The sequence below is a fragment of the Oncorhynchus clarkii genome, chromosome 20 (genome assembly GCF_045791955.1).
Source record: "Oncorhynchus clarkii lewisi isolate Uvic-CL-2024 chromosome 20, UVic_Ocla_1.0, whole genome shotgun sequence".
Classification (NCBI taxonomy): Eukaryota; Metazoa; Chordata; class Actinopteri; order Salmoniformes; family Salmonidae; genus Oncorhynchus; species Oncorhynchus clarkii.
In genome coordinates, this window is record NC_092166.1 from 24,816,076 (window position 1) to 24,842,270 (window position 26,195).

The 26,195-nt window shown below is 43.3% G+C and overlaps 2 protein-coding genes across 2 annotated transcripts; one reads left to right on the forward strand and one right to left on the reverse strand.

Moving 5' to 3' along the window:
* Positions 1-1,510: 1,510 nt before the first annotated feature.
* Positions 1,511-5,371, reverse strand: LOC139376120 (glutamine synthetase). Its single transcript, XM_071118324.1, has 7 exons — positions 5,243-5,371; positions 4,313-4,497; positions 4,025-4,186; positions 3,786-3,932; positions 3,545-3,672; positions 3,239-3,438; positions 1,511-3,042 (listed from the first exon to the last, which is right to left on the reverse strand). The coding sequence occupies exons 2-7, from the start codon at positions 4,476-4,478 to the stop codon at positions 2,730-2,732; spliced, it is 1,116 nt and encodes a 371-aa protein (XP_070974425.1). The 5' UTR covers positions 4,479-4,497; positions 5,243-5,371; the 3' UTR covers positions 1,511-2,729.
* Positions 5,372-6,791: 1,420 nt separating this feature from the next.
* LOC139377035 (regulator of G-protein signaling protein-like) lies at positions 6,792-25,646 on the forward strand. Its single transcript, XM_071120099.1, has 19 exons — positions 6,792-6,828; positions 7,911-8,012; positions 8,683-8,847; positions 10,866-12,031; positions 12,186-12,248; positions 12,329-12,542; positions 12,653-12,760; positions 12,848-13,138; positions 15,268-15,385; positions 15,889-15,973; positions 16,155-16,284; positions 22,732-22,888; positions 23,054-23,192; positions 23,478-23,602; positions 23,762-23,898; positions 24,067-24,138; positions 24,734-24,809; positions 24,946-25,002; positions 25,102-25,646. Exons 1-19 carry the CDS (start codon positions 6,792-6,794, stop codon positions 25,178-25,180), a joined length of 3,321 nt encoding a protein of 1,106 aa, XP_070976200.1. The 3' UTR covers positions 25,181-25,646.
* The last annotated feature ends 549 nt before the right edge of the window (positions 25,647-26,195 follow it).

Here is a 26,195-nt window from a genome sequence, read left to right on the forward strand (position 1 = left end):
CTTCTCAGTTCCTATGCTTCCTGGCTGATGTTTTGGTCACTTTTGAATGCTGGCGGTGCTTTCGCTCTAGTGGTAGCATGAGATGGAGTCTACAACCCACACAAGTGGCTCAGGTAGTGCAGCTCATCCAGGATGGCACATCAATGCGAGCTGTGGCAAGAAGGTTTGCTGTGTCTGTCAGCGTGGTGCCCAGAGCATGGAGGCGCTACCAGGAGACAGGCCAGTACATCAGGAGACGTGGAGGAGGCCGTAGGAGAGCAACAACCCAGCAGCAGGACCGCTACCTCCGCCTTTGTGCAAGGAGGAGCAGGAGGAGCACTGGCAGAGCCCTGCAAAATGACCTCCAGCAGGCCACAAATGTGCATGTGTCTGCTCAAACGGTCAGAAACAGACTCCATGAGGGTGGTATGAGGGCCCGACGTCCACAGGTGGGGGTTGTGCTTACAGCTCAACACTGTGCAGGACGTTTGGCATTTGCCAGAGAACACCAAGATTGGCAAATTCGCCACTGGCGCCCTGTGCTCTTCACAGATGAAAGCAGGTTCACACTGAGCATATAACAGACGTGACAGTCTGGAGATGCCGTGGAGAACGTTCTGCTGCCTGCAACATCCTCCAGCATGACCGGTTTGGCGGTGGGTCAGTCATGGTGTGGGGTGGCATTTCTTTGGGGGGGGCGCACAGCCCTCCATGTGCTCGCCAGAGGTAGCCTGACTGCCATTAGGTACCGAGATGAGATCCTCAGACCCCTTGTGAGACCATATGCTGGTGCGGTTGGCCCTGGGTTCCTCCTAATGCAAGACAATGCTAGACCTCATGTGGCTGGAGTGTGTCAGCAGTTCCTGCAAGAGGAAGGCATTGATGCTATGGACTGGCCCGCCCGTTCCCCAGACCTGAATCCAATTGAGCACATCTGGGACATCATGTCTCGCTCCATCCACCAACGCCACATTGCACCACAGACTGTCCAGGAGTTGGCGGATGCTTTAGTCCAGGTCTGGGAGGAGATCCCTCAGGATACCATCCGCCACCTCATCAGGAGCATGCCCAGGCATTGTATGGAGGTCATACAGGCACGTAGAGGCCACACACACTACTGAGCCTCATTTTGACTTGTTTTAAGGACATTACATCAAAGTTGGATCAGCCTGTAGTGTGGTTTTCCACTTTCATTTTGAGTGTGACTCCAAATCCAGACCTCCATGGGTTGATAAATGTGATTTCCATTGATAATTTGTTTGATTTTGTTGTCAGCACATTCAACTATGTAAAGAAAAAAGTATTTAAGAATATTTCATTCATTCAGATCTAGGATGTGTTATTTTAGTGTTCCCTTTATTTTTGAGCAGTGTATAAGCCCTGGTGGGAGAGGCTAGATGTTTTCCAACTCAGCAGTCCTTTCAGTTGTAAATATCTCCTCCTACAGTACATGTAGCTGTAAAACATTCCAACACCCTTGCATGAAAGAGCAACATGCCCAGCTGTATCCCAATACACAACACTATTCACACCATGTTAATTAAGGTTTATAAAAGGTACAGCCTGCATTTAGTTTACCCTTATGATCACAGATGAATCTTGATTGAAAATGTATGTCTCCCTTGTGCATGTGCTGGTGAGAAATATTTTAAGTCTAGTCCAGATTCAATTACTGTGATCATGTTCCTAGGCATCAATGCTAGAGAACACCCTGCATTGCTCGTTTAAATGTGTGAATTGCAATACAATCCAGAGACCATCCACCACACAAACCCTTTGACTAGGGGACTTCCAGTTTTGCAGGTTGGCACTCAATGGGAATTATGTACAATGCGATTCATTTCCATCAGCTTGGTTTCATTTCAGGAATGCCTTGATTCTGCTATATCATTACATTAGTTCTACATGCCAAATGGGCTGTGTTTAGACAGGCAGATTAAATGTGACTAGTCAAAATACAAAGTTAGTTGGGGAAGATGTTTTCAGAATTTGACTGCCTTTAAACGCAGCCATGTTGGCCTTTAGTAAACCGGTTGAGACAAACAAAGTCAGTCATGGTAAAAATTAAAGTTTAAATAAAAACAAAGTTCAGCATATTCAGGTTTTACCAAATCATGTGCCAGAACAAGAAATCAGTTGAGAAAGGATAAAACTCCTTCATGAGTCTCACAGGAACTCCACAAATGGATAAGACAGGATTTGGAGCCACACGTCTGAAGAATGTACCATACAACATGATCCAGTAGTGTAAAATCTGAAAGTTGACATTTAAAAACACTACCTACATTGTAACATTGAAAAAGTGGTACAGAGTTTTAAAAAAAATCCAGGTCAACGTGCATAAAGTACAAACTAGCAAAATAGGTTTTATTAAGACAATTACTCATGCCGCCCAGCCAGTCGTCAGTGTCCACATGTGCTTTAGTTTATTTCAGTTCGACAGACTGCAGGAAACGCGAGATCAAATGGGGATTTAAAAACAGTTATACTCCCCACTAGAAGACTCAAAAGGGGAAGACAATGCCCTGTCAGCCACCATCTTTCATTAAATGTTTGTTTTTATGTTAAACAGATTTAATTCCACGTTAAGTTGACCAGCCAACTTTAAGCCATTTAGAAGGTTAGAATAATTTCAGTGAAAAATTACAACAAATACAGTACTAGTTCGACTTTTCAGCCATTTAGAAAATGAGAATGGAGAAGGGTGGTGGCGAAGGGGATTCAGTCCAGAGGTGTGGCTCTAGTTAGATCTAGTAGTTCACAGGTTCATCTCCTTCCTCGCTAAGCAAACAGGTGCGGATTATAGCCTCAGTCACGGCGTACGGGTCACAGTTGGCAGATGGACGGCGGTCCTCGAAGTAGCCCTTCTTCTCCTGGCCCACAGTGCGAGGGATGCGGATGCTGGCACCGCGGTTGGCCACACCGGCAGAGAACTCGTGGATGTTGGAGGTTTCATGGTGGCCGGTAAGGCGACGGGCATTGTCAAGTCCCCCTTTAGGGTCATAGGCACGGATGTGGTAGCTATGCCTCTTCCCCAGCCTTTCAATGGACTCCTCAATGGCCCTGGAGCAGTGAGAAGGCGAGATTAGTTCATCACAGAAAAGCTCACAGGTGGTCAACACCATCTGCTTTGCCTTAAGAGCATTCTAATAAGTCTGGGTTTACTCCACATCCAAAAGCATAGATGGGGTGCAATTGAATAATTACGACTACTGATTAAACCTAGTATGAATGCATCGTCATATGATCCAGTACTCACTTCAACCCACCCTCTTCCCTCATCTCTTTTGTGCTGAAATTGGTGTGGCATCCAGCGCCGTTCCAGTTTCCAGGGATGGGCTTGGGGTCAAATGAGGCCACCACACCAAAGTCCTCACACACCCGGTGGAGAATGAACCTAGCTGCCCAAAGGTGATCACCCATGCTGATGCCTTCACAAGGGCCAACCTGGAACTCCCACTAGAAAGACAAAAACAGTGTTCACGTACATAAGTCTCATTGCATAGGATCAGCCATTAGACCACCAAAAAAATAAATGCATACACACAAGTAAAATTGTGCTTACCTGTGCAGGCATGACTTCAGCATTGGTTCCACAGATCATGACCCCAGCATACAGGCAGGCTCTGTAGTGGGCTTCCACAATATCTCTACCGTAGGCCTTGTCAGATCCCACTCCACAGTAATAGGGACCTGTACACATAAGGACAGGGTTGGTTCAAGAATAGTTACCGTCACATTCAAAGTAACGCATCCGAGGAAGAAGTTTACATAGTCAGTCAAAGACCACTAAGAACAGTCTTTACCTTGTGGGCCAGGGAAGCCGTTGTTGGGCCAGCCAAATGGGTGTCCATCCGTGCCCAAAATGGTGTACTCTTGCTCCATGCCAAACCAAGGGACCTGGTTCTCAACCATGTCCATAACTTTATTACACGTCAAACGAAGGTTGGTTTCTGTGCAAAGAATGTACCTATATTATACACTGAAGTAAAAATGTATTTAAAAAGCTTAGCTAGACAGATGCACACCAAGATTTAGAAGTTACCTGCAGGTTTGCGGTTGTACTTCAGCACTTCACACAGGACCAGTTTGTTGGGGTCTTTGCGGAAAGGATCTCTGAACATTGCAGAAGGAATCAAATACATATCACTGTTTGAGCCCTCAGACTGGTAGGTGCTAGAGCCATCAAAGTTCCATTCTGGCAGTTCTACAGAATGAAGGCAAAGAAGGAGTTAGTTGTTGAGTGACTTGCGTAAACTAGGCAGGCTAGGCTACAAAACTTATAAATCTCCTGGAACTTTGTGTCAAATGTCAACCAACAACCATTGTTTACCTTCGATGCACTTGGGCTCCGAATCCAGCGTTCTGGTCTTACAGCGGAGTCCCTCTCCGGTTCCATCGATCCAGACATACATGATTTGGACTTTGTCTCCCTGAGGGAGGTCCATGTACTGCTGTTTGACAGCCTTACTCAGTTCTGCGCTGGAGGACGTAGCCATATTATTTGTTATAAAACACCTAGGGAGATACAAAAACGTCAACAGGTATGATGAGTTTACACTTCAAAGCCGCCACCTTGTTGACCACAATTGGAAGATGTGTTGCATAACAGCTAACTCAGAGACCGGATTGCTCATTGTTCCAGAACTAATCAAAGAATAAATGCGAAGACACATTTTAGGCATTTTCTTTCATTGAAATCCATGGCAAGAGTCAAAACAGACGGTTTTCACCACTTCAAGTAGAGCAAATCTGACAAAAATACACATTTCTGCCATATTGATCACAGCGTGTTCATCAGATGACCATTCCTGGATTGGTAGGCTACAGACCAACAATCCATGTTACACTAACTAATAAACCCATTTCCCCAACAACATTTTATCATCATCCTCCTTTACGACCATCAACGACACCAACGACCCTACCTTTGCGTCATTCCCAGAATACACCCCCCACCCACCCACACACACACAGGAGTCATGGCGACGCTATTGCATCAGACACTTCCTACATCAATTTACAGCACAATTAACCGAACATTACATTATAGAGAGGAAGTCAATAAATCAGCAAAGACACCACAAACTTCACTAAATCTGACTAAAGACAACCATTTCCAATGAAAGGACAAAGTGTCCCAATTGGAAACAAAACAAAAAGGTGCCTTCTACTTATCTGGAACGCGGAAATAACTAGGCTACAATAGAATAGGTCAAATAAGGGTAGACAGTTTATCATAAGGAAAGAGGGAGTTAATTACCTGTAAAAACGAGAAAACGGATATAAAAACGAAAGGACTGGCAGGTCCAATGTAATGTTGAAAATTTTCCCGATAGTTGTTCTCTCATTCTCTCGGCTCTAACTCATGTTTCAGTTTAATTTATAACGTGAGAGCTGTAGCTCGGCGCCTATGATTGGTCAGAGAAAAAAACATGTGTGTAATCCAAGGTGATTGAAGCACACGAGGCTCGATCATTGGACGGGGTTCGGGACGCAACGCCCTCTTGTATAGTTAAAAAGCATTGCGTGACATTTTGTGAGACCGCTACAATGTATCAAGTACGGAACCCATTGTGTCTAATACCCAATGAATCTAGAAGTAGACTGACTGCCCTTCCTACACCATTACAAAGATCAGAAAGCTTTAACTTTAGGTTACAGTAATAACTAAAATGTCTGTAAATATATGCATATTTAAAGGCAATCGATATTTAATGGGTACAATTTAAAAAACATAGCACTAAATTCCATCTCAGGGAAAATAAAACGCAGTCAAAAAGCCTCTCATCAGAAAAGATACGCTGGCTGGCGGTAGCTATATTCCAAACGCCGCCCCGTGTTAAAAAAATGTCTATTGTCTATTGATGTACTCATAAACTAGAAGTCAAGGCCTATATTTTCATACAATTGAATACCAATTACATATTGTGTAACTAGTTATTCCTCTTAGAAAATAATACACTTGATGAAGAACCTTGGTATGTTATAGAAATCATTCACATTAATATTTGTAGGTACACATTTATCGTTTCTGGAAAATTGATCAAATCAGAGTTCCGCACATCCGTACAGGATGTTCATTTATGTACAGTATTGTTCGGGAGTAGCCCATATCAGATTCAGATTTAGATTGAGATAAGCTTTATTAGCATGAATGACAAAGCCACCGTTGCTAAAGTGACGTGAGATAATGACAACAATAACAGTAAAAACGATTATAATTATTATAATAAATAATAATAATGATGGGGATTAGAGAAAGAGTACCATATATAATGGTATATATCACAGGAGGCTGCTGAAGGGAGAACAGCTCATAATAATGGCTGGAACAGAGCGAATGGAATGGCATCAAACACATGGAAACCAAGTGTTTGATTTTGTTAATATCCTTCCACTAATTCCGCTCCAAACATTACCACGAGCCCCTCCTCCCTAATTAAGGTGCCACCCGCCTCCTGTGGTATACAGTATATCATATATGATATATCATATCCTGTTCACTGTAGAGTAGCAGGACAAGCTACATAATATTATTTGGCATTGAGGTATTGGTTTTCCATGAGAAGAGAGAGAGTGGAAGGTGAGTACAAAGTGTGAGTTAGTGTCAAGACAAGACATTCCAATTTTACCCAACAATGATACATTTGGAACTTTAGACATCTATGACATCACTTCAAGAATGCAAGACTTTAAAAAAAATAGTCATGGTGTCCCTATAAGCCTGTTGTCATCTATATATAGACAACTACATAATTTTACCAGAACGCCATTGATCAGACAAAAGGGATGTCTTTTGGAAGTTTAAGATGCGAGGGTACACAACTCAAATGACACCAAGGACAGGTAGGTGGCTATGACTGATGTATGGTTTTACTCTATGCATGCTCATTTGGATCAGAAACAACATTTGAATTTCAAATTCAAGTTCATAATTTATGAACATTTTATTAATTAAGAAAACAGACTTTTGTCTATGGTCTATTTCTAGGAGGACAATGTGATAAAGCGCTTGCAGACTTTTTCAAGGATGACGTTTTTGTGGATTTCTTCAATACATTTCTGAATTTGCCAGTATGTACGGATTTCTTGTTAATCAACACTTTTGTAGATCCTTTATATCTTGGATACACTAATGTCTGTAATATTTATCTTGGCCTAGGTGTTTGGTCAGACTCCGTTATGTGTTCTATCCGAAAACAAGTGGTACCTTTGTCCTGAAATTCCACGCATCCAGGTAACCAAGCCATATTAGAAAAGTTAATGAATTATTCACACTAATTTTGGTACACAAAACAATCCAATCTTCAACAAGATTACCACATTCAAGCTGATAAATCAAATTGCTACTGACTAGCTTGTCATTCATTGCCATTGTAGGATGTGAGAAGAGGCGGATTCCTTGTATGGCTGAGTGTGCATCGGTTCGTTTACTTCAAACAGACAGAGCTGTATAACTACTATTCCTTGTGTACAGAGTTCCTGCAGTTTTCGTCATGCCAAGCTAAAGGTCAAGACTTAAATACATCAAACAGCAATTTCAGTGTTTGAAGTAGATTGGTTGAACGGATTGTTGTGCAAGAGTGTGCTTTTTTTTCTGGTTAAGAGAATGTTAGGCATAATCAATTCAGGGATGATGGAGGTAAATACTCTTTAATATTCGTTTCCATCCAGAGAAAGACTATACAGCGGTCAATAAAGCATTAGACAATGGTACACCCCGTAATAGTAGGCCAGGCTGTATTAAGTATTAGCAAACCATTTGAAGCATTGAGATAATATATAGGCATAGTCAAGGTATTGATGAGAGCATGTGTTGTGACCAGTGTGTATATGAGAGGGAGGGAGAAGGGAGGGCCAGGATGCTATGTAATTCTGTTCTATTCTAGTCTTCTTCTCATCTGTCCATTGTGCTATTCCCTTTGCAGAGGTGCTGAAGTGGACATTTGCAGACCAGTGGCTGCTGAAGAGATGCCTGGGCAGTGTGAGAGGGATGAGGCGCTTCTGTTCTTTTGTCAAAGGCACTCGTGGTATGTCTTTTTATTGTCTCTGAGATTATTTAGATTTAAGAAACTACTTAAATATATTTTATGGCTTTGAAAATGAGAATTTTAATTTTATAATACTCCGGAGATAGAAAGTTACTGAAATGTAAGTTATGTAATCAGTGGTCCTTGTTTGTTTCAACCACAAAGTGTGGCATTTGGTTTTGTGTGAAAAAAAAATATTCTGAGTCTCAAGATTATATAGTCATTCTGAGTTATGTATATGCATCAGTATATATGTTGACTGATATGAAACTGTTAAAACGTTCAATTGAACAATGAGAACAGTGAGACATTTGCTACTTTGGGTAAAGAGCGAGAGATGTTCAGACAGTTTAAGATTGGATTGTCATGAGTTAACCCTCTGAGAATTCTGTTCCCTGTGTGATCTGAGGCACAGATAAAGCTGAAAAACAACTTTGATACTTTAGAGTGTACCATTTTAAGTTGTGACCAATTAATCAGGTTACTCATATTATTGTAAGCAAATATGTGTGAGGATATGACATCTGGTCGTCGTCGAGCTTGGTTATCTGAGTTGGCCCCAAAATCCCCCCTACAATCGATTAGTCTCCGCCCTCAATGAATGTTACTCCTCCGTCCTCAGTGTGTGTGTATGTGTGTGTGTGCGCGCGTGCGTCTTGTGTACCTGAAGGAGAGGAGTTGGTGACATTCTTTGTGAAAGTGGAGCGTCTCCTGCAGATACACTGGCAGCAGGATGGGAGCCAGAGGAACCGCTACCAGGCCCTGCTTACTGTCATCAAAGCTGTCCACCTCACTGAGGGCTCCAGCATCATGACCACCTGTCGCATCCCCTCTGGTAACACAGGAGGGCCTTTGTTCAAAATATCACCCTATTTCCTTTACTGTACATGACTTTTGACCAGAGCCCTATGAGCACTTGCCAAAAGTAGAACACTATAGGGATTAGGGTGCCATTTGGGACACATAGGGGTTAGCCTACAGTTTATGTACAGTTAAAGTCAGAAGTTGATATGCACCGTAGCCAAATACATTTAAACACAGTTTTTCACAATTCCAGACATTTAATCCTAGTAAATATTCCCTGTCTTAAGTCAGTTAGGATCAACACTTTATTTTAAGAATGTGAAATGTCAGAATAATATAATTATTTATTTCAGGTTTTATTTCTTTCATCACATTCCCAGTGGGTCAGAAGTTTACATGCACTCAATTAGTATTTGGTAGCATTGCCTTTAAATTGTTTCACTTGGGTCAAACGTTTTGGGTAGCCTTCCACAAGCTTCCACCAATAAGTTGGGTGAATTTTGGCCCATTCCTCCTGACAGAGCTGGTGTAACTGAATAAGGTTTGTAGGCCTCCTTGCTCACATACAATTTTTCAGTTCTGCCCACAAATTTTCTATAGGATTGAGGTCAGGGCTTTCTGATGGCCACTCCAATACCTTGACTTTGTTTTCCTTAAGCCAATTTGCCAGAACTTTGGAAGTATGCTTCGGGTCATTGTCCATTTGGAAGACCCATTTGCGACCAAGCTTTACTCACTCCACTGACAGGTCTTGAGATGTTGCTTCAATATATCCACAATTTTCCTACCTCATGATGCCATCTATTTTGTGAAGTGCACCAGTCCCTCCTGCAGCAAAGCACCCCCGCAACATGATTCTGCCATCCCCCGTGCTTCACGGTTGGGATGGTGTTCATCAGCTTGCAAGCCTCCCCCTTTTTCCTCCAAACATAAAGATGGTCATTATGGCCAAACAGTTCTATTTTTGTTTCATCAGGTCAGAAGACATTTCTCCAAAATGTACGATCTTTGTCCCCATGTGCAGTTGCAAACCATAGTCTGGCTTTTTTATGATGGTTTTGGAGCAGTGGCTTCTTCCTTGCTGAGCGGCCTTTCAGGTTATGTCGATATAGGACTCGTTTAACTGTGGATATAGATACTTTTGTACCTGTTTCCTTCAGCATCTTCACAAGGTCCTTTGCTGGTGTTCTGGGATTGATTTGCACTTTTCACACTTTATCTCTAGGAGACGAGTCTTCTTCCTGAGCGGTATGACAGCTGTGTGGTCCCCTGGTGTTTATACTATTGTTTGTACAGATAAATGTGGTACCTTCAGGCATTTGGAAATTGCTCCCAAGAATGAACCAGACTTGTGGAGGTCTACAATTTTTTCTGATTGATTTCTTTTGATTTTCCCATGATGTCAAGCAAAGAAACACTGAGTTGGAAGGTAGGCCTTAAATACAGCCACAGGTGCACCTGCAATTCAAAATTACTCAAATGATGTCAATTAGCCTATCAGAAGCTTCTAAAGCCATGACATAATTTTCTGGAATTTCCCACGCTGTTTAAAGGCACAGTCAACTTTGTGTATGTAAACCTCTGACTCGCTGGAATTGTGATACAGTGAATTAAGTGAAATAATCTGTCTGTAAACAATTGTTGGAAAATGACTTGTGTCATGCACAAAGTAGATGTCCTAACCAACTTGCCAAAACTATAGTTTGTTAACAAGAAATTTGTGGAGTGGTTGAAAAACGCGTTTTAATGACTCCAAACTAAGTGTATGTAAACTTCCGACTTCAGCTGTATATAGCACTTTGTGACATATTGTTGTTAAATGGGCTGAATACATACAAATTGATTGATGATTGATTGACACCACACTGCTACATATGTATGGCGATATTATAGTAGGCTTATGGAATGTATACCAACAAAGTAAACATAGATACTATACTGTACATAGTTTATGTAAGCACCATTATGTCATGCCATGTCACCAGGTGTACCACCATGACACACTGTTAACCACCATGTTACCTCTTTTGACACCATGGTTCTTCTCAGAGGGTTTGTTGAAGATCTTCTCAGGGAGTGAACCTGGTGGGATGGATCAGATTCTGTATGAGATGAGGTCCAAAGCCTTATGCCGTCTTCAGTCCTACTGGCTGCCCCAGTACCTCTGCTCCTGTAAGCTCTCCATCACCAAACTGAAAGAGTGTGCCTCCATCGTCAAAGAGTACGAGGACATTGCCTCTAACCTCACCCTGGTAGAGATCCCGGCTCTGCTTGACCCACTGGGGTGGAGTCTGGGCTCGCCACCATCAGAGGGCCCTACAGTGACCCGGACCTACTGCTCCAAAGTCAGGAAGAGGCTGCTGTGGAGGGCCCATCAGAGGCCTGGGACAGGACTTAGGGTTGGGGCAGCAGGGATGCCCGATGGGCCGGCCATGCAGCAGTGGTTGCCCATGGCCGGGGACGGAGACCAGGGAGAGTGTACCAATATTGTGCACCTCATGAGCAGGCATGGGGAGGAGATTGTGGTCAGTGGGGACAAGACACATGGGGGCAATGGCAAAAGGGAGGGCAGAAGCAAGAGAGGGGGAAGTGGGAGCTCAAAGAGAAGTACCAGTACTCCATTCATCAGAAAGGTGAGCTCTGCTAGTCTTGGGCCCAGAACTGGCCCCCTCCCTGTCGTGCCCATACTCCCCTCCAAGAGCCTGTCCAATCTGGACAGCAGCAGCACTGACCCCATCATCCCCCCTCATGCCTGTATGGAGACCCCCATCTGCCACCTTCCCTCCATCACCAACACCCCTGTCACCTCTACTCCCGATCCTCCTTCCAGACTGGTCTGGGGAACACCACACTATGATGAGCACCTCTCCCTGGCCCTGTCCGCTGATGCTCTTGCTGGGGGTCCCTATGAGAATTTCCTGAGGGTCAGTGGCCAGAGGGTCATGCTGCACCACCTGGGACTGTGGCAGGAGCTGGATGGCTTCCTCAACCTCCTGCTCAAGATGGAGGATGGCCCCTCCAAGGCTCTGAGACAGGTGCTGGCTAGAAAGATCATGGCTGTGTACTTGAGTGATGCGTGGCAGTGTGTTAGTCGCCCTGAGGGTGAGTGGTGCACCACCTACCTGACCAAATCCACCGTCTGCCACCTCATAAACCTCCTCCCCTCTGGCAATGTGATGCCCTGGATCTACACGGCCAAGCAGGAACTATGCCAGGTGGGTGTTAAACCTTTTTTGACTGCAGTATGTGGTGGACATCAAAGTGAGAACATGGAAAGTCGGTTTATTATTTATACTTCTTCTCACTCCTTGATTACAAAGTCATGTATTCAGTGTCAGTACAAAGTTTTCCCTCTTTCCATCTGAGCAGATTCTGGGTCCCACCTACAATGCATTTCTGGATGAAGAAGACAAAGTCATTCTCTTCTATCTGGTAACCAACTAATTTCTAATCTGATTATTAGGATAGTGGAACTGTAGTTTTACTCCTCGCTCCATCGTTTTCTCTCTCAGTTCACTCAGAATGAGGTCAAGGGGAAAGTGAGTCGTAGAGCTACAGCGCCCTCCAGTGCTCCCACTGCGCCAGAGCAGCAGGTGAGGAGGATGAGGGAGGCTCTGGCTCTCTGTCAGGCCTGCGCCGAGCCTCTCACTGAGGAGACCTGGGCCTTGCTGCCCCTAGAGGACGTCAGGACAGGAGGCTCTGTTCACCTGCACTACAGAAAGACCAGTAAGAACTAACTGATTGTAGAATAAGTACTGAACTCTACGGACAAGAGTTGTCCTCCTCTCACCATTTGGTGTAAAATAGCGGCATGTCTTTTTCTCCTCACGTCTCAGATCTTTATGACCTTCCATTTGAAACCCTGGCTGAGAAGTACCCCAAGGTGGCTGTGGAGGCAATCAGTAAAACTCACAGACTCTACTATGACTGGAAGCCAGTACAAGGTACGATACAAATTACATTCAAACTTTTCCTATCAGCTTCAATGATTAATAAGTCAATGAAACATAACAATAAAATGTGTCCTTCAGAGGAGACAAAGAAGCCAGTGGTGACATCTAGTCCTAAGAAGTCATTCCACCTGATGAAGGACAAGGACCACAGCTTTGCTGAAAAACCCTCCATGAGACCAAGGATTTTAGAGGAGGTGATGAGAAGTCCCACCAACCTGGACTTCTTCAAGCGTTACCTGAGGGCCTATGATGCTCACGGAGCTCTGAACTTCTACCACGAGGTGGACAAACTGCGGAACGTCGACAGCCTCCTCCAGAAGACCAAGATCAACAGCATCGTGTCCCGCTTCCTCAGACGAGCAGACGCTAGTAACCACACTGAATAGATTATAGTAGAATAATTTGTCCTCTAAGAAGGAAACTATTTCCCTGCCTTATAGGTTCATGAATAATCACATTGACTTTGTTTCAGATATACAGTAGGCAATGTTATGTCACTATAGGCATCACACTTGCACTCAATTTAAATCAAAGCCACACTCTCCTGTACAGTATGTGCGCTTGAGTTAGCCTAGTTATGATATGCGCATACCGCAGTAGTTAGCCTACTCTTTTTAAACATGTGTAGCCAGCCTGGTCTACTAGATTAGATGTAACAAAGTAAATGTAAATCCGTGACACACAAATTAGTATGACATGTTATGTTTGGTATGGTTACGGTTATGTTATGTTTGGTATGGTTACATGGTAAGGTTATGTTATGTTTGGTACGGTTACATAAGACAGAAAGAAGGTGACTTAATGCAAAAACCAAGGTTGCGTGTTCGAATCTCATCACAGACAATTTTACAATTTTAGGTCATTAGAAATTTTGCAACGACTTTTTAGCCACTTTGCAACAATTTAGCATGTTAGCTAACCCTTGATTAACCATTTAACCCAACTCCTAACCTTAACCCTAGCTAGCGTAAGCCACTAAGCAAACTTTAGCCACAGGAAATTGGAATTTGTGACGTATATACAAGTTTAGCGAATTCGTAACATATTGTACGAATTGCAATTCGTAAAATATACTAATTGGAGTGTCCAGCATTAATGTTTACTATGTTACGCCTTACCCTAAGTCCAGGTTAGCATAGCCTACAACAAACTGCTCAATACTCTTCATTGCCAACAACAGTTAACCTACTGTTTTTAAACAAGTGTAGCCAACAACAGCTAAATACTCTTCATTGCCAACAACAGTTAACCTACTGTTTTTAAACAAGTGTAGCCAACAACAGCTAAATACTCTTCATTGCCAACAAGTTTTCCAGTTATCTTTGTAGCTCCAGTGAAATTATTTTCTTTCAGTTTGTGCATTTATTTTTGTGTTTGTCACGTGGTTGTTGCTGCTTCACTGAGCTCCACTGTTCACATCCTCTTTGCGTACACCCTCATTTGATTCAGAAGCACGCAACACCTTTTCCCAAGGGCTCTGTCATTTTGTCAATTTATTATTTGTTTAATGAGATCTCTCATATAAAAAAATGTATACAGGTTAGATTGAAAAAGGCCTGTGAATATGATGTGGTGTTATGATAGTCTACTTCTGCACATTTGTGTCATCTTCAGCTTGTAAATTAGGTTTCAACCAGTTAATTTGTTATGTGCAGCACCCCTGCTTGTTGATGCAATGGTTTTGCACAGGGATTGGGCTCAAGGTATTCCTACCGGGCTTTACCAGTGATCTGTATGCTCTGAAGGGGAGAATATCTGTATGTGGTTAGGCTGGATTTTGTCTTGACAGTGCCCATAGCCTGTTTCCTACCAACCAAATCCTAATTTAGTAGGCCTATATTGATTTTGTAAGGGGAAAGCATATGACTGTCCACATTGTTTGTTTTTGTAGGCTAAGTGCTTGTGCATATTTCTGGGGACATTATTATGTAGGTCTACCTCTGCTACCACTTCTACCATTTTGTTAATAAAACCCACACTTTTTGCACCTTATCCTTTGCCTCCTGTCTGCCTACTAGCTGATGGGACTAAAGTCAAACGTCTTTCATCTTTAGCCATGATAGCCGTTTATACCAGGCTGCTATTTAGCCATAGCATAAGAAGCAGATTTTCGACTAACCCTTACTTGACAGTACTTTCGTAATTCTCGGCTTGGAAGTCCCCGGTGTCTTTTATGAACTCCTAGTCAAGAATGAAGAAAGTAAGCCCTACTGCCCATATGTCACAAATCTGCTGCTTACGGCTAAATAGCAGCCTTTTATCAACTGCTATCACAGCTAATGAAGAAAGCCTTTTAATGCCATCAGCTGCCTGCCTACAGAGACCCAGTCCCAAGGTCAGCCAGAGGGCGCTATTATTTCTGCCGTCGTTTGACCTCTAATAACACCCTCTGGTGGCCCCCTGCTTGAGACCGTAAATCACGTCTCCCTTTCCACACACTAAACCCAGCATATTATTAACAAACATAATTTAAATCCCCTGTCTGTCTGTCATTGTAGAGGATTATCTTCAGTGCAGCGCCAGCCTCATCTCTCAGATCCCCAAGATGAGATATGTTTCTCCGGACATCATTTTTGCAGCTCAGGATCTGGTTATCAAATCTCTGGAGGCAACCTGGTACTGAACCTTGATAAGTGATCCCAACTTATTTATTACAGCAGTTTATTCTATTATATGATGAGTTCATTTTAAATACCTCTTCTTATTAATACTACTCAACACATGTATGTCTGGGAATGTTTGCTATCTTTAGACACTATCTGCAGTGTGCAGGACACCTGCATTTTACAATGTGTAGTTGGATCATAACATGTCCATAAAACATGCATATTTTCCAACAGATGTTTTACTGCATGGCTTCAAAGCATTAAGGTTTAATGGACACAGATGTTATTTTGTTGGACAAAATTGTGGTGTGCTCTTTTGTACAAAGTAAACATTTTGTATAATTTATTATGTATGGTGCAGCAGCAGTGTAGCAAAACCGTAGGATGTTCTCTACAACAATGTTTTTCTAAACTATTACTCCAAATATGTATTAATCTAGAATGTACCACCCAAAAAATATGAATCATTTTTTTGTTCTTGTTGTATTTATTGTGGACCTTATACTTCTGCAGGTTCAAAAAGTACCAAGAGACCTTTCCTCCTTGTACCAATGTTACTGACACCAGCACAAGAACCATCGTCCTTACAAACAAACTAGTGAGTGGTCACCACTTTTCCATTGCCGAATACCGACAGAGAGTTAGATGAACCTGTGTCAGCTGAGACATATGTTCAAACTTAGAATCTACTACTGAATTCCTAATGTGGCACGTATCGTCTATATTTCTATAAGGTTAACTATTCTGTTATCACAAATTCGTTCCTCCTTTTCTTATAGAAACATGTGTGGAGCGTCTTCTCCTGGTTCATCAAAAGCATCTGTAAATTCCGACATGCCATGAAGGACAATCTGACCAGAAGCAAGTTTGAGGGCTACCTCAGACACAACTGGCAAGACTTCTCTCTACGTAAGTTCCCCTGTTTAGCTCTACCATTCCAGTACTTTACTTGTGATGTAGCTGATGTTATTAGGGCTAGACTGGGTGTCTTTCAACAGCATTTTATCATCCGTCGCCCACGTAACGTTAGTAACATGGTGATGGTGTTCTGGCACTCTAACGACAAGTAGGGTCTCTCTCCCTCCTACCATTGGCTCATAGTGGATAAACGAGTGCATCAGTGGCCATGCACAAACTCTACGCATTTCCTCCTGTAGGGCTTGTCGTTGGTTCTTGTTCCCCAATGGCCCAAGAATCCATGGTTCTCGGATATCATTCGCTTGTTGGGCGGAGATCCGTGGGTGGGTGGGTTCTGTTGGTCTCAGGGTATGTCATATTATTCTGTACGTAAATCAGAGACACTCCATTTAGTATATGTTTCGTATGGTATGTATTCATTTGTGGATGTCCATCACCCAATTCGTATTATATGTTACAAATTCTAGCTAGGTGGCTAATGTTAGCTTGCTCGCTAACTTCAGCTAGGCTAGGGGTGAGGGTTAAGTGTTAGTGGGAGGGTTAGCTAAAAGGGTAAGGTTAGAGGAGGGTTAGCTAGCACGCAGAGTAGATACAAAGTAGGTGAAAAGTAGCACATCAGATAAAATTGTCCGTGATGAGATTCAAACTCGCAACCTTTGGGTTGTTAGACATTCGCGTTAACGTTAAATGCTCACCCCAACCAACCACCCTCGTTTCGTTTATTGCCTTAAGTAAATATCAAATGTAACATAGCATACTAAGTGGAGTTCTCGGATTTAGGTACAGAATATTACAAAATTCCCTGAGACCAGTTTGAGAGAGTTGGAAACTAGGGGTCTGGATGGCCAGAGCTTTACCTCCAAATGTATTGCTATTATTCAGCATGAGGCGTCTTCTATGAGGTTTAAAGGTTTGGCATCCCATTTTTTGCTTTATCGCCATCTACTAGACTGGAGTACAACTCCCTTATACTTTACTTGAAAAATAAAACATTACGAAATAAATACCCTACCATCTAACACTATACTCACTAATTTCAAAATGATATACAATACAATTAACACCCCCCTACTCCACTAATTAAATTATTTTTTTGCTACCTCATGCCATCACCCTGAAAGGATGGGACATCACCACTTAACACATCCAGTAACTCTTCTGCTGTCAAGTCTCGCACACCCAAATACCTCTGCAGCTGCCACCACAACCTCAATTTTCTGAGACTTCCGATCCATCCCAGCAGTACAATTGATAACCATTGCTATAAATGCTAAAAATCCAATTTTACTGAAACTTGATTCACTTTTTGGCCTATCCCTCTGTACTGGTAAATCTCTACTACTCTCACCACTCCTCCCCCTTAACTCATCATCCACTACTTTCTTCGCTGCCTCAGCATATGACAACTTCTGCACTACTCTAACCCTGGAAACCTCAACCTGCCTCTCTCGCACGGGACATTTCTGATCCCCAGCTCCATAGGCACACCTACAATTAACACATTCTACTACTTTTCCCAATACTACACTTTATTTTGTCTCATGCCCTTCTGCACATTTCTCACACATTGGACCCTCCCTCCTACACACTGCTGCCATATGCCCATAAGCTTGACACCTGTAACACCGTAATGTATTCGGTACATACACTGCTACGGGATAACTTATATATCCTATATCCTTCACTTTGTCAGGCAAACACTCAACTTCAAAACTCAAAAGAACAGACAATGACTCTTCTGTTTCCCCACTCTCGCCACCCTTTCTGCGTCGCTTCAAACGACGAGCATCACATACACCGGGAATCTTTCCCCTCAGCTGGTCAACGTTTATATCTACTGCTACCCCAGTTATCACTTCTTTCATTGGTGCCCTTTGCTATCCGAAGCGGTGCAGCCAACAGGTTTCTCCACGCATCGCGCAGACAGGAAAAAACATCTTTCTGGTAAAAAGAGGGGCGGGGGCGTATGCCTTATGACTAACGTGACATGGTGTGATGAAAGAAACATACAGGAACTCAAATCCTTCTGTTCACCTGATTTAGATTTCCTCACAATCAAATGTAGACCGCATTATCTACCAAGAGAATTCTCTTCGATTATAATCACAGCCGTATATATCCCCCCCCAAGCAGACACATCGTTGGCTCTGAATGAACTTTATTTGACTCTTTGCAAACTGGAAACCATTTATCCGGAGGCTGCATTCATTGTAGCTGGGGATTTTAACAAGGCTAATCTGAAAACAAGACTCCCCAAATTTTATCAGCATATCGATTGCGCAACCAGGGGTGGAAAGACCTTGGATCATTGTTACTCTAACTTCCGCGACGCATATAAGGCCCTGCCCCGCCCCCCTTTCGGAAAAGCTGACCACGACTCCATTTTGTTGATCCCTGCCTACAGACAGAAACTAAAACAAGAGGCTCCCACGCTGAGGTCTGTCCAACGCTGGTCCGACCAAGCTGACTCCACACTCCAAGACTGCTTCCATCACGTGGACTGGGACATGTTTCGTATTGCGTCAGACAACAACATTGACGAATACGCTGATTCGGTGTGCGAGTTCATTAGAACGTGCGTTGAAGATGTCGTTCCCATAGCAACGATTAAAACATTCCCTAACCAGAAACCGTGGATTGATGGCAGCATTCGTGTGAAACTGAAAGCGCGAACCACTGCTTTTAATCAGGGCAAGGTGTCTGGTAACATGACCGAATACAAACAGTGCAGCTATTCCCTCCGCAAGGCTATCAAACAAGCTAAGCGTCAGTACAGAGACAAAGTAGAATCTCAATTCAACGGCTCAGACACAAGAGGCATGTGGCAGGGTCTACAGTCAATCACGGACTACAGGAAGAAATCCAGCCCAGTCACGGACCAGGATGTCCTGCTCCCAGGCAGACTAAATAACTTTTTTGCCCGCTTTGAGGACAATACAGTGCCACTGACACGGCCTGCAACGAAAACTTGCGGTCTCTCCTTCACTGCAGCCGAGGTGAGTAAGACATTTAAACGTGTTAACCCTCGCAAGGCTGCAGGCCCAGACGGCATCCCCAGCCGCGCCCTCAGAGCATGCGCAGACCAGCTGGCCGGTGTGTTTACGGACATATTCAATCAATCCCTATACCAGTCTGCTGTTCCCACATGCTTCAAGAGGGCCACCATTGTTCCTGTTCCCAAGAAAGCTAAGGTAACTGAGCTAAACGACTACCGCCCCGTAGCACTCACTTCCGTCATCATGAAGTGCTTTGAGAGACTAGTCAAGGACCATATCACCTCCACCCTACCTGACACCCTAGACCCACTCCAATTTGCTTACCGCCCAAATAGGTCCACAGACGATGCAATCTCAACCACACTGCACACTGCCCTAACCCATCTGGACAAGAGGAATACCTATGTGAGAATGCTGTTCATTGACTACAGCTTGGCATTCAACACCATAGTACCCTCCAAGCTCGTCATCAAGCTCGAGACCCTGGGTCTCGACCCCGCCCTGTGCAACTGGGTACTGGACTTCCTGACGGGCCGCCCCCAGGTGGTGAGGGTAGGCAACAACATCTCCTCCCCGCTGATCCTCAACACTGGGGCCCCACAAGGGTGCGTTCTGAGCCCTCTCCTGTACTCCCTGTTCACCCACGACTGCGTGGCCACGCACGCCTCCAACTCAATCATCAACTTTGCGGACGACACAACAGTGGTAGGCTTGATTACCAACAACGACGAGACGGCCTACAGGGAGGAGGTGAGGGCCCTCGGAGTGTGGTGTCAGGAAAATAACCTCACACTCAACGTCAACAAAACTAAGGAGATGATTGTGGACTTCAGGAAACAGCAGAGGGAACACCCCCCTATCCACATCGATGGAACAGTAGTGGAGAGGGTAGCAAGTTTTAAGTTCCTCGGCATACACATCACAGACAAACTGAATTGGTCCACTCACACAGACAGCATTGTGAAGAAGGCGCAGCAGCGCCTCTTCAACCTCAGGAGGCTGAAGAAATTCGGCTTGTCACCAAAAGCACTCACAAACTTCTACAGATGCACAATCGAGAGCATCCTGGCGGGCTGTATCACCGCCTGGTACGGCAACTGCTCCGCCCTCAACCGTAAGGCTCTCCAGAGGGTAGTGAGGTCTGCACAACGCATCACCGGGGGCAAACTACCTGCCCTCCAGGACACCTACACCACCCGATGTCACAGGAAGGCCATAAAGATCATCAAGGACATCAACCACCCGAGCCACTGCCTGTTCACCCCGCTATCATCCAGAAGGCGAGGTCAGTACAGGTGCATCAAAGCTGGGACCGAGAGACTGAAAAACAGCTTCTATCTCAAGGCTATCAGACTGTTAAACAGCCACCACTAACATTGAGTGGCTGCTGCCAACACACTGACACTGACTCAACTCCAGCCACTTTAATAATGGGAATTGATGGGAAATGATGTAAATATATCACTAGCCACTTTAAACAATGCTACCTTATATAATGTTACTTACCCTACATTATTCATCTCATATGCATACGTATATACTGTACTCTATATCATCGACTGTATCCTTATGTAATACATGTATCACTAGCCACTTTAACTATGCCACTTTGTTTACATACTCATCTCATATGTATATACTGTACTCGATACAATCTACTGTATCTGCCTATGCTGCTCTGTACCATCACTCATTCATATATCCTTATGTACATATTCTTTATCCCCTCACACTGTGTACAAGACAGTAGTTTTGGAATTGTTAGTTAGATTACTTGTTGGTTATTACTGCATTGTCGGAACTAGAAGCACAAGCATTTCGCTACACTCGCATTAACATCTGCTAACCATGTGTATGTGACAAATAAAATTTGATTTGATTTGATGATTTGATTTGATTTTTCTGGAGAACAAAACAATTCACTTTTCTTGCCCCCATTCGTTTTACTTAGAGTGCATTCTTCCTCTGCCCAGACATGCTCCATGGAAGGATTGTGTGCATTTAAATGGTGTGCATTTGAACTCTATTCTATTGTTGTTCTATTGTGGGCATTTTTTATGTTTCCACAGGAACTTTTTTGTTCGGGGTAGTTCATTCTCCACTTTGAAAGTGTAGATGCTTCCCTGCTCATGGCTTTAGCTTCGGCTAAGCGCATTGCGTTTTCCCACGAATGATCCGTGACTCTTTACGTACTCAGCTAGCTATCCCCGTCTAGCTTCTCCCTTTTTCCCAAACTTATTTGGACCGCAACACCACCATGTAAAAATAATAATAATTATGTAATCAATGGCCATTGTTAAAATGTTTTATTGGTTCTATGGCAGTCTATAACAGAGTACTTTAAAAAAATATATATATTTCACAGTTTCTCTCGTGCTACTCCGTTTTCAAATCAGGTGACCCCACATGGGTTCCTGATGCCTAGTTAAATAAAGGTTCAATTAAAAAATAAACGTAAAAAAAAAAAAAATCCTAGTTTGGAAACACTGTGCTAGTGCGGTGGCGTCATGCCTAAAAGGGGCACAGGGGCACGTGCCCCCTCAGATTTGTCCTGTTCATTTTTATTTATTTATTTCTGTAATACTACTAGCCACATTTTTATGAAGTTGGCTTTAGCTAGCCCAGATACGGTAGGTTCCCAATCTCCCAACCTCATAACTAGCTACCAAGAAGATATTTCAGGCTATCAATCAAGTTAGAGTAGATAGTTAGCTTGTCTATCTTAGCTGGCATGCCTGCTGGCAAGGTTGGTAGACTTTAGAAAAGCAAGCAATACCTAAATGTACTGAAAATGGCTCGCATTCCTTTCATTTCTTTTACCCAGATTTGAGCAGATATGCGGAGAAGCATATTTAGTTTCTTAAAAAACAAACAGCGGTCAGGAGGTTACAGACAGTTCAAGAGATATGGTTAGATATTTTTTTTTTACATAGGATTAAGCATAATGATTGTGGCTATAGATTGCAGGAAAAAGCTGTTTCAGGTGTTTAAAAACTTGCCCCCCTCCGGACCACCTACTAGCCATCCTCACGCATTTTGTACTCCCTCCGATTATTGGGCTGCATGACTCCTGCGCTAGTGTGACCAGCTTTTTTGTCTGTCCAGTCCGTGGGAAAGCTTTTTTAGCAACATCTCTTCCACAGGAGTATGGAGGCTATCTCGCTGGCATATAGCAGCAAGAAGCAGGAGTTTTCTAGTGGTATACGGTGTAGTGGGCGTCATTTAAGGAATTGACTGTTGGTGATATCTGTGCGGAGGTGAGCTGGGCATTACCCCACACTTTGGTGAGGTTTTATAGCTTGGATGCCACTATTTACTCTGCAGTTGACAGTTAGCTCTCAAGAACCCAGTTTACAGCTGCCCCCCATTGGGTTCTCAGACGATGGTACTGGTTCCTTCAGGATACAGTAGTTATATTCATTCATAACTTTACGTTTCTCAGGGTACATGCCATCAATGGGGAGCCGGCAAATTGAATCCGTTGACCTGTCCTCGGAGGAGGTAGACTCGTCCCACTTGAAGAGGCGAGTCATCAACCACAAACTGATAACAGTGGAGTTCCTTGTTAACGATCTGTCGTTCTACCTGGAGACAGAGAGGTGACTTTTGATTCATCTATTATAACTTCCTAAACTGAATATTGAGAGCATTTGTGATTTAGTTACTGGATGGGATGTATTTCTGGTTTGCCTACTCACCTGAAATGCATCATCAATAACTGACGAAGGAACTATATTTGTGTGTTTGCCGTGGTGCTGTATTAGTTTCAGGAACATGGCAGACTCGGGCACTATGATGGCGTCTGCGGGCATGTATGGGGAGAATGACAATGCTCTGCTACACCAGAAAGCAGAGATGATCATCAAGCTCTTTCTCAAGTCAGAGATCTCTCCCAAACTGAGGGTATGGCTTCTAAGTAACTCATCCACTGACTGTATCTCACCCCGGACCTCCCACGGGAACAGTCTTAACATATTAGAGCTGAGTGAAAACATGTGTGAGATATTAAGCTTGCTCTTTACATTACAATTCAAGGTGGCTGATATTAAATTCAAAACTCATGAGAACACAGACTCCAGTTGGATATTTTTATAATTTCGTCATTTTAAATACTTTATCTATCTCATCTATCTCATGATTCTGATCTACTGGTATCTGATAGTGTGTCCTCATTGTCTTATTTTACAGGTTAACATAGCAGAAACTGCCAGGGATTCCATCCAGCAGGCCTTTGCCATGGGCAAGGTGGACCGAGGGCTCTTCCATGAAGCCATCATGGCTGTCTTCCCTAACCTCATCTTCTGCTGGAAAAAGTGAGTGCGTGGGCAACACCTCATCCCAAGTGTGCCCAGCACCTTCTAAAACTCTCCCAACCTTTTGCCCAGAGGACTGATAAATTATGACTAAAGCCAAAAGTCTTTCCTTACCAAGGGCTCTTGTACTATCCGATGATGACCCTGCTTGCCTTGCAGATTCTGTAGCCAAAAGGTGAAAAAAGGTATAGTCGGAGATAATTCTAAGAAAGAAGACTCCACCGAGCTTCATGACTACCTCCATCCCTTCAACTCTGACTGGTACCGGAAGGTACAAACTACCATGTCCATGATGGGTGAGTCCTGAGGGATGTTATTTCAACACAGTTCTTCATATAAAATGATGAACCCTTATAGAGCTAGGCTTATGTAAAGCAGTGGAAAGTATGCAATAGAAAGTATGCAGTGGTGTGTGTTTTTTTTTTCAAAGTATCAATGAGATGTTCCTTTATCTCTGTCCACAGACGATTACACCACCCTTAGGTTTACTGTGCATGATGGTCTCAATCTGGTCCTGCCTCAAACCAGACTAGAATGTAAGAAACTTCGTCAGCCCATAATTGTGCAATACTGTGGGTTATGTTTTGCATTGTGATGGGCGGTTCTAGCCTTTTGAGGGTTTATTTCCTGCAATTCTATTCATTTTGCCATGAGGCAGAGATACATTCTACACATTTGTCCATGACTTATACCATGTTCACTATATCTGAGTGAGAGTGACTAACAAAATCAATGGGGGCCCCCTGGAGGTCAGGGCCCCTGGGTACGTGCCCTGTCGGTATTCGGCCATGGTTACTACAATTTTAGATAACTGGCTAGACTAACTTACCAATCCAATTTTTTTAAGCTGACATGGCTAATTGAGTGACTGTCAGTGGCTGACAAAATAAGAGAAAAGCTGCTCATGCACAACTAAATTTTAAACTTGCGTATTCTACTATTCTAACTCTCAACAGTAAGTTGAGACCCCTACTGAGTTCCAAAAAACATAGTGTTTTTTAAAAATATATTTATACATTTTTGGGGTTGTGCGCTCCATAGCGGCCGGGGGCGCTAAGCGACCGCTAATGCTTGGAGCCGGCCTTAAGTGTCATACAATACACTGACCTGTCTGTGATGTTTATTATGCAGTGTGTGCCAGTGTTCTCAGCCCTGCCAAGAGCTCCATGGCTAGGCGGAGATCTGTCTCTACGCCTGCCTCCTCCGAGTAAGTTCTAAGTTCCCAACCAACTGTCATAAGGCAGTGTTGACCCATGCTGTTTACAGTTCAGTTGTCTCTCTGGGTTTTTATTGTCTGAAGTACTTACCTGTACTTACTGTGCATCTTTAATAAATTCTCTTAGATTTCCACAACTGGAGGTGTCCAACCAACGCAGAAGGTCTATTGGTCCCTTTCTCAGGTAAGCCTATTAATGCACCTCATAGACCTTAGTGGTACATATATATTACAGCATTGCAAGAACTAAGAACTAAATCCATTTTGTTTTATGTCGTTGTAGTCCTCAAACGTCTCTGCCTCATTCTGACCTTACCCAGTCATCTTCGGGATCCTTGCTCTCAAAAATCAAGGAGGACTAGTCTTATCTTTTGATAATACAAATAAAGACCATATATTTTCTATGTAAAAGTTGCATCAAGTGTATTTCCTTCAAATGGATAGTCAGGACAAGTCAGCACAAACAGCCACAGTACAGATGTGAATGTGGAAAGCCTTTTTTAAACATGTCTGATCATTCACCAGAAGGGGGAACCACTGACCAATACGGAACACTGCTATCAGCTCTATTATGGCGATGACATAGATTACTTGCCATATAAATTTGTAGCATGTTATGAAAAAGTCTCAAAATTGTTTTGGTAGTAATGCCTCCCATTCCATTAGGAAGAAAATACATCAACTTTAGTCAAACGTTTTTGGCTGACTGTGTGTTGTCTCATCCATGACAATAATCGCCCTACGGAGCTCAGTCCTCTTTGTCCCAGGAGATCCAGAGGTTTGTCTGAGGCTACGATGAGTAGGGACAAAGCATTAAGAGAGGTTCACTTTCCATACAGGTCTTTCATCCATGACACTCACCCTTCCCCCAATCTCGCCAACTGCACAGACTAGGTCCTCTCCTTCCTCTCAAAACACTTATCCCCTCTCTTCTATCAACCCTCCATCCCCCTCTCTCTACCTCTACCACCTCAACCCCCCGTTGTCCCGTGTCTCTCACATATCATTGTCTCGCAGTCCTCAGGACCTGTCTAACCCCAGGATAGGAGTCCACCTTAAAAACGTACAAGGCTTACAATGTGTCTCTGAGCTTTAAATGTCCTATGCATTATATCACTATGCCAATGACCCAAAGTCTTCTCCTGTGACATGTCACCACTAGAGTCTTTTGGGATTCTGCTTCCTTAAACACTTTATTTGGATCATCAATAACCAAAGACTACATACATTAATTAATATGGCATCATTAAAAACTATAAATTGTACTTCATTCAGTGCCGTAACTCAGATCACAAAGTAGAAGATTTTCAGCATAACATTTTGTTGTATATTGTGGTACACTCAATATAAAACATATCATTTGTATGGTACATACTC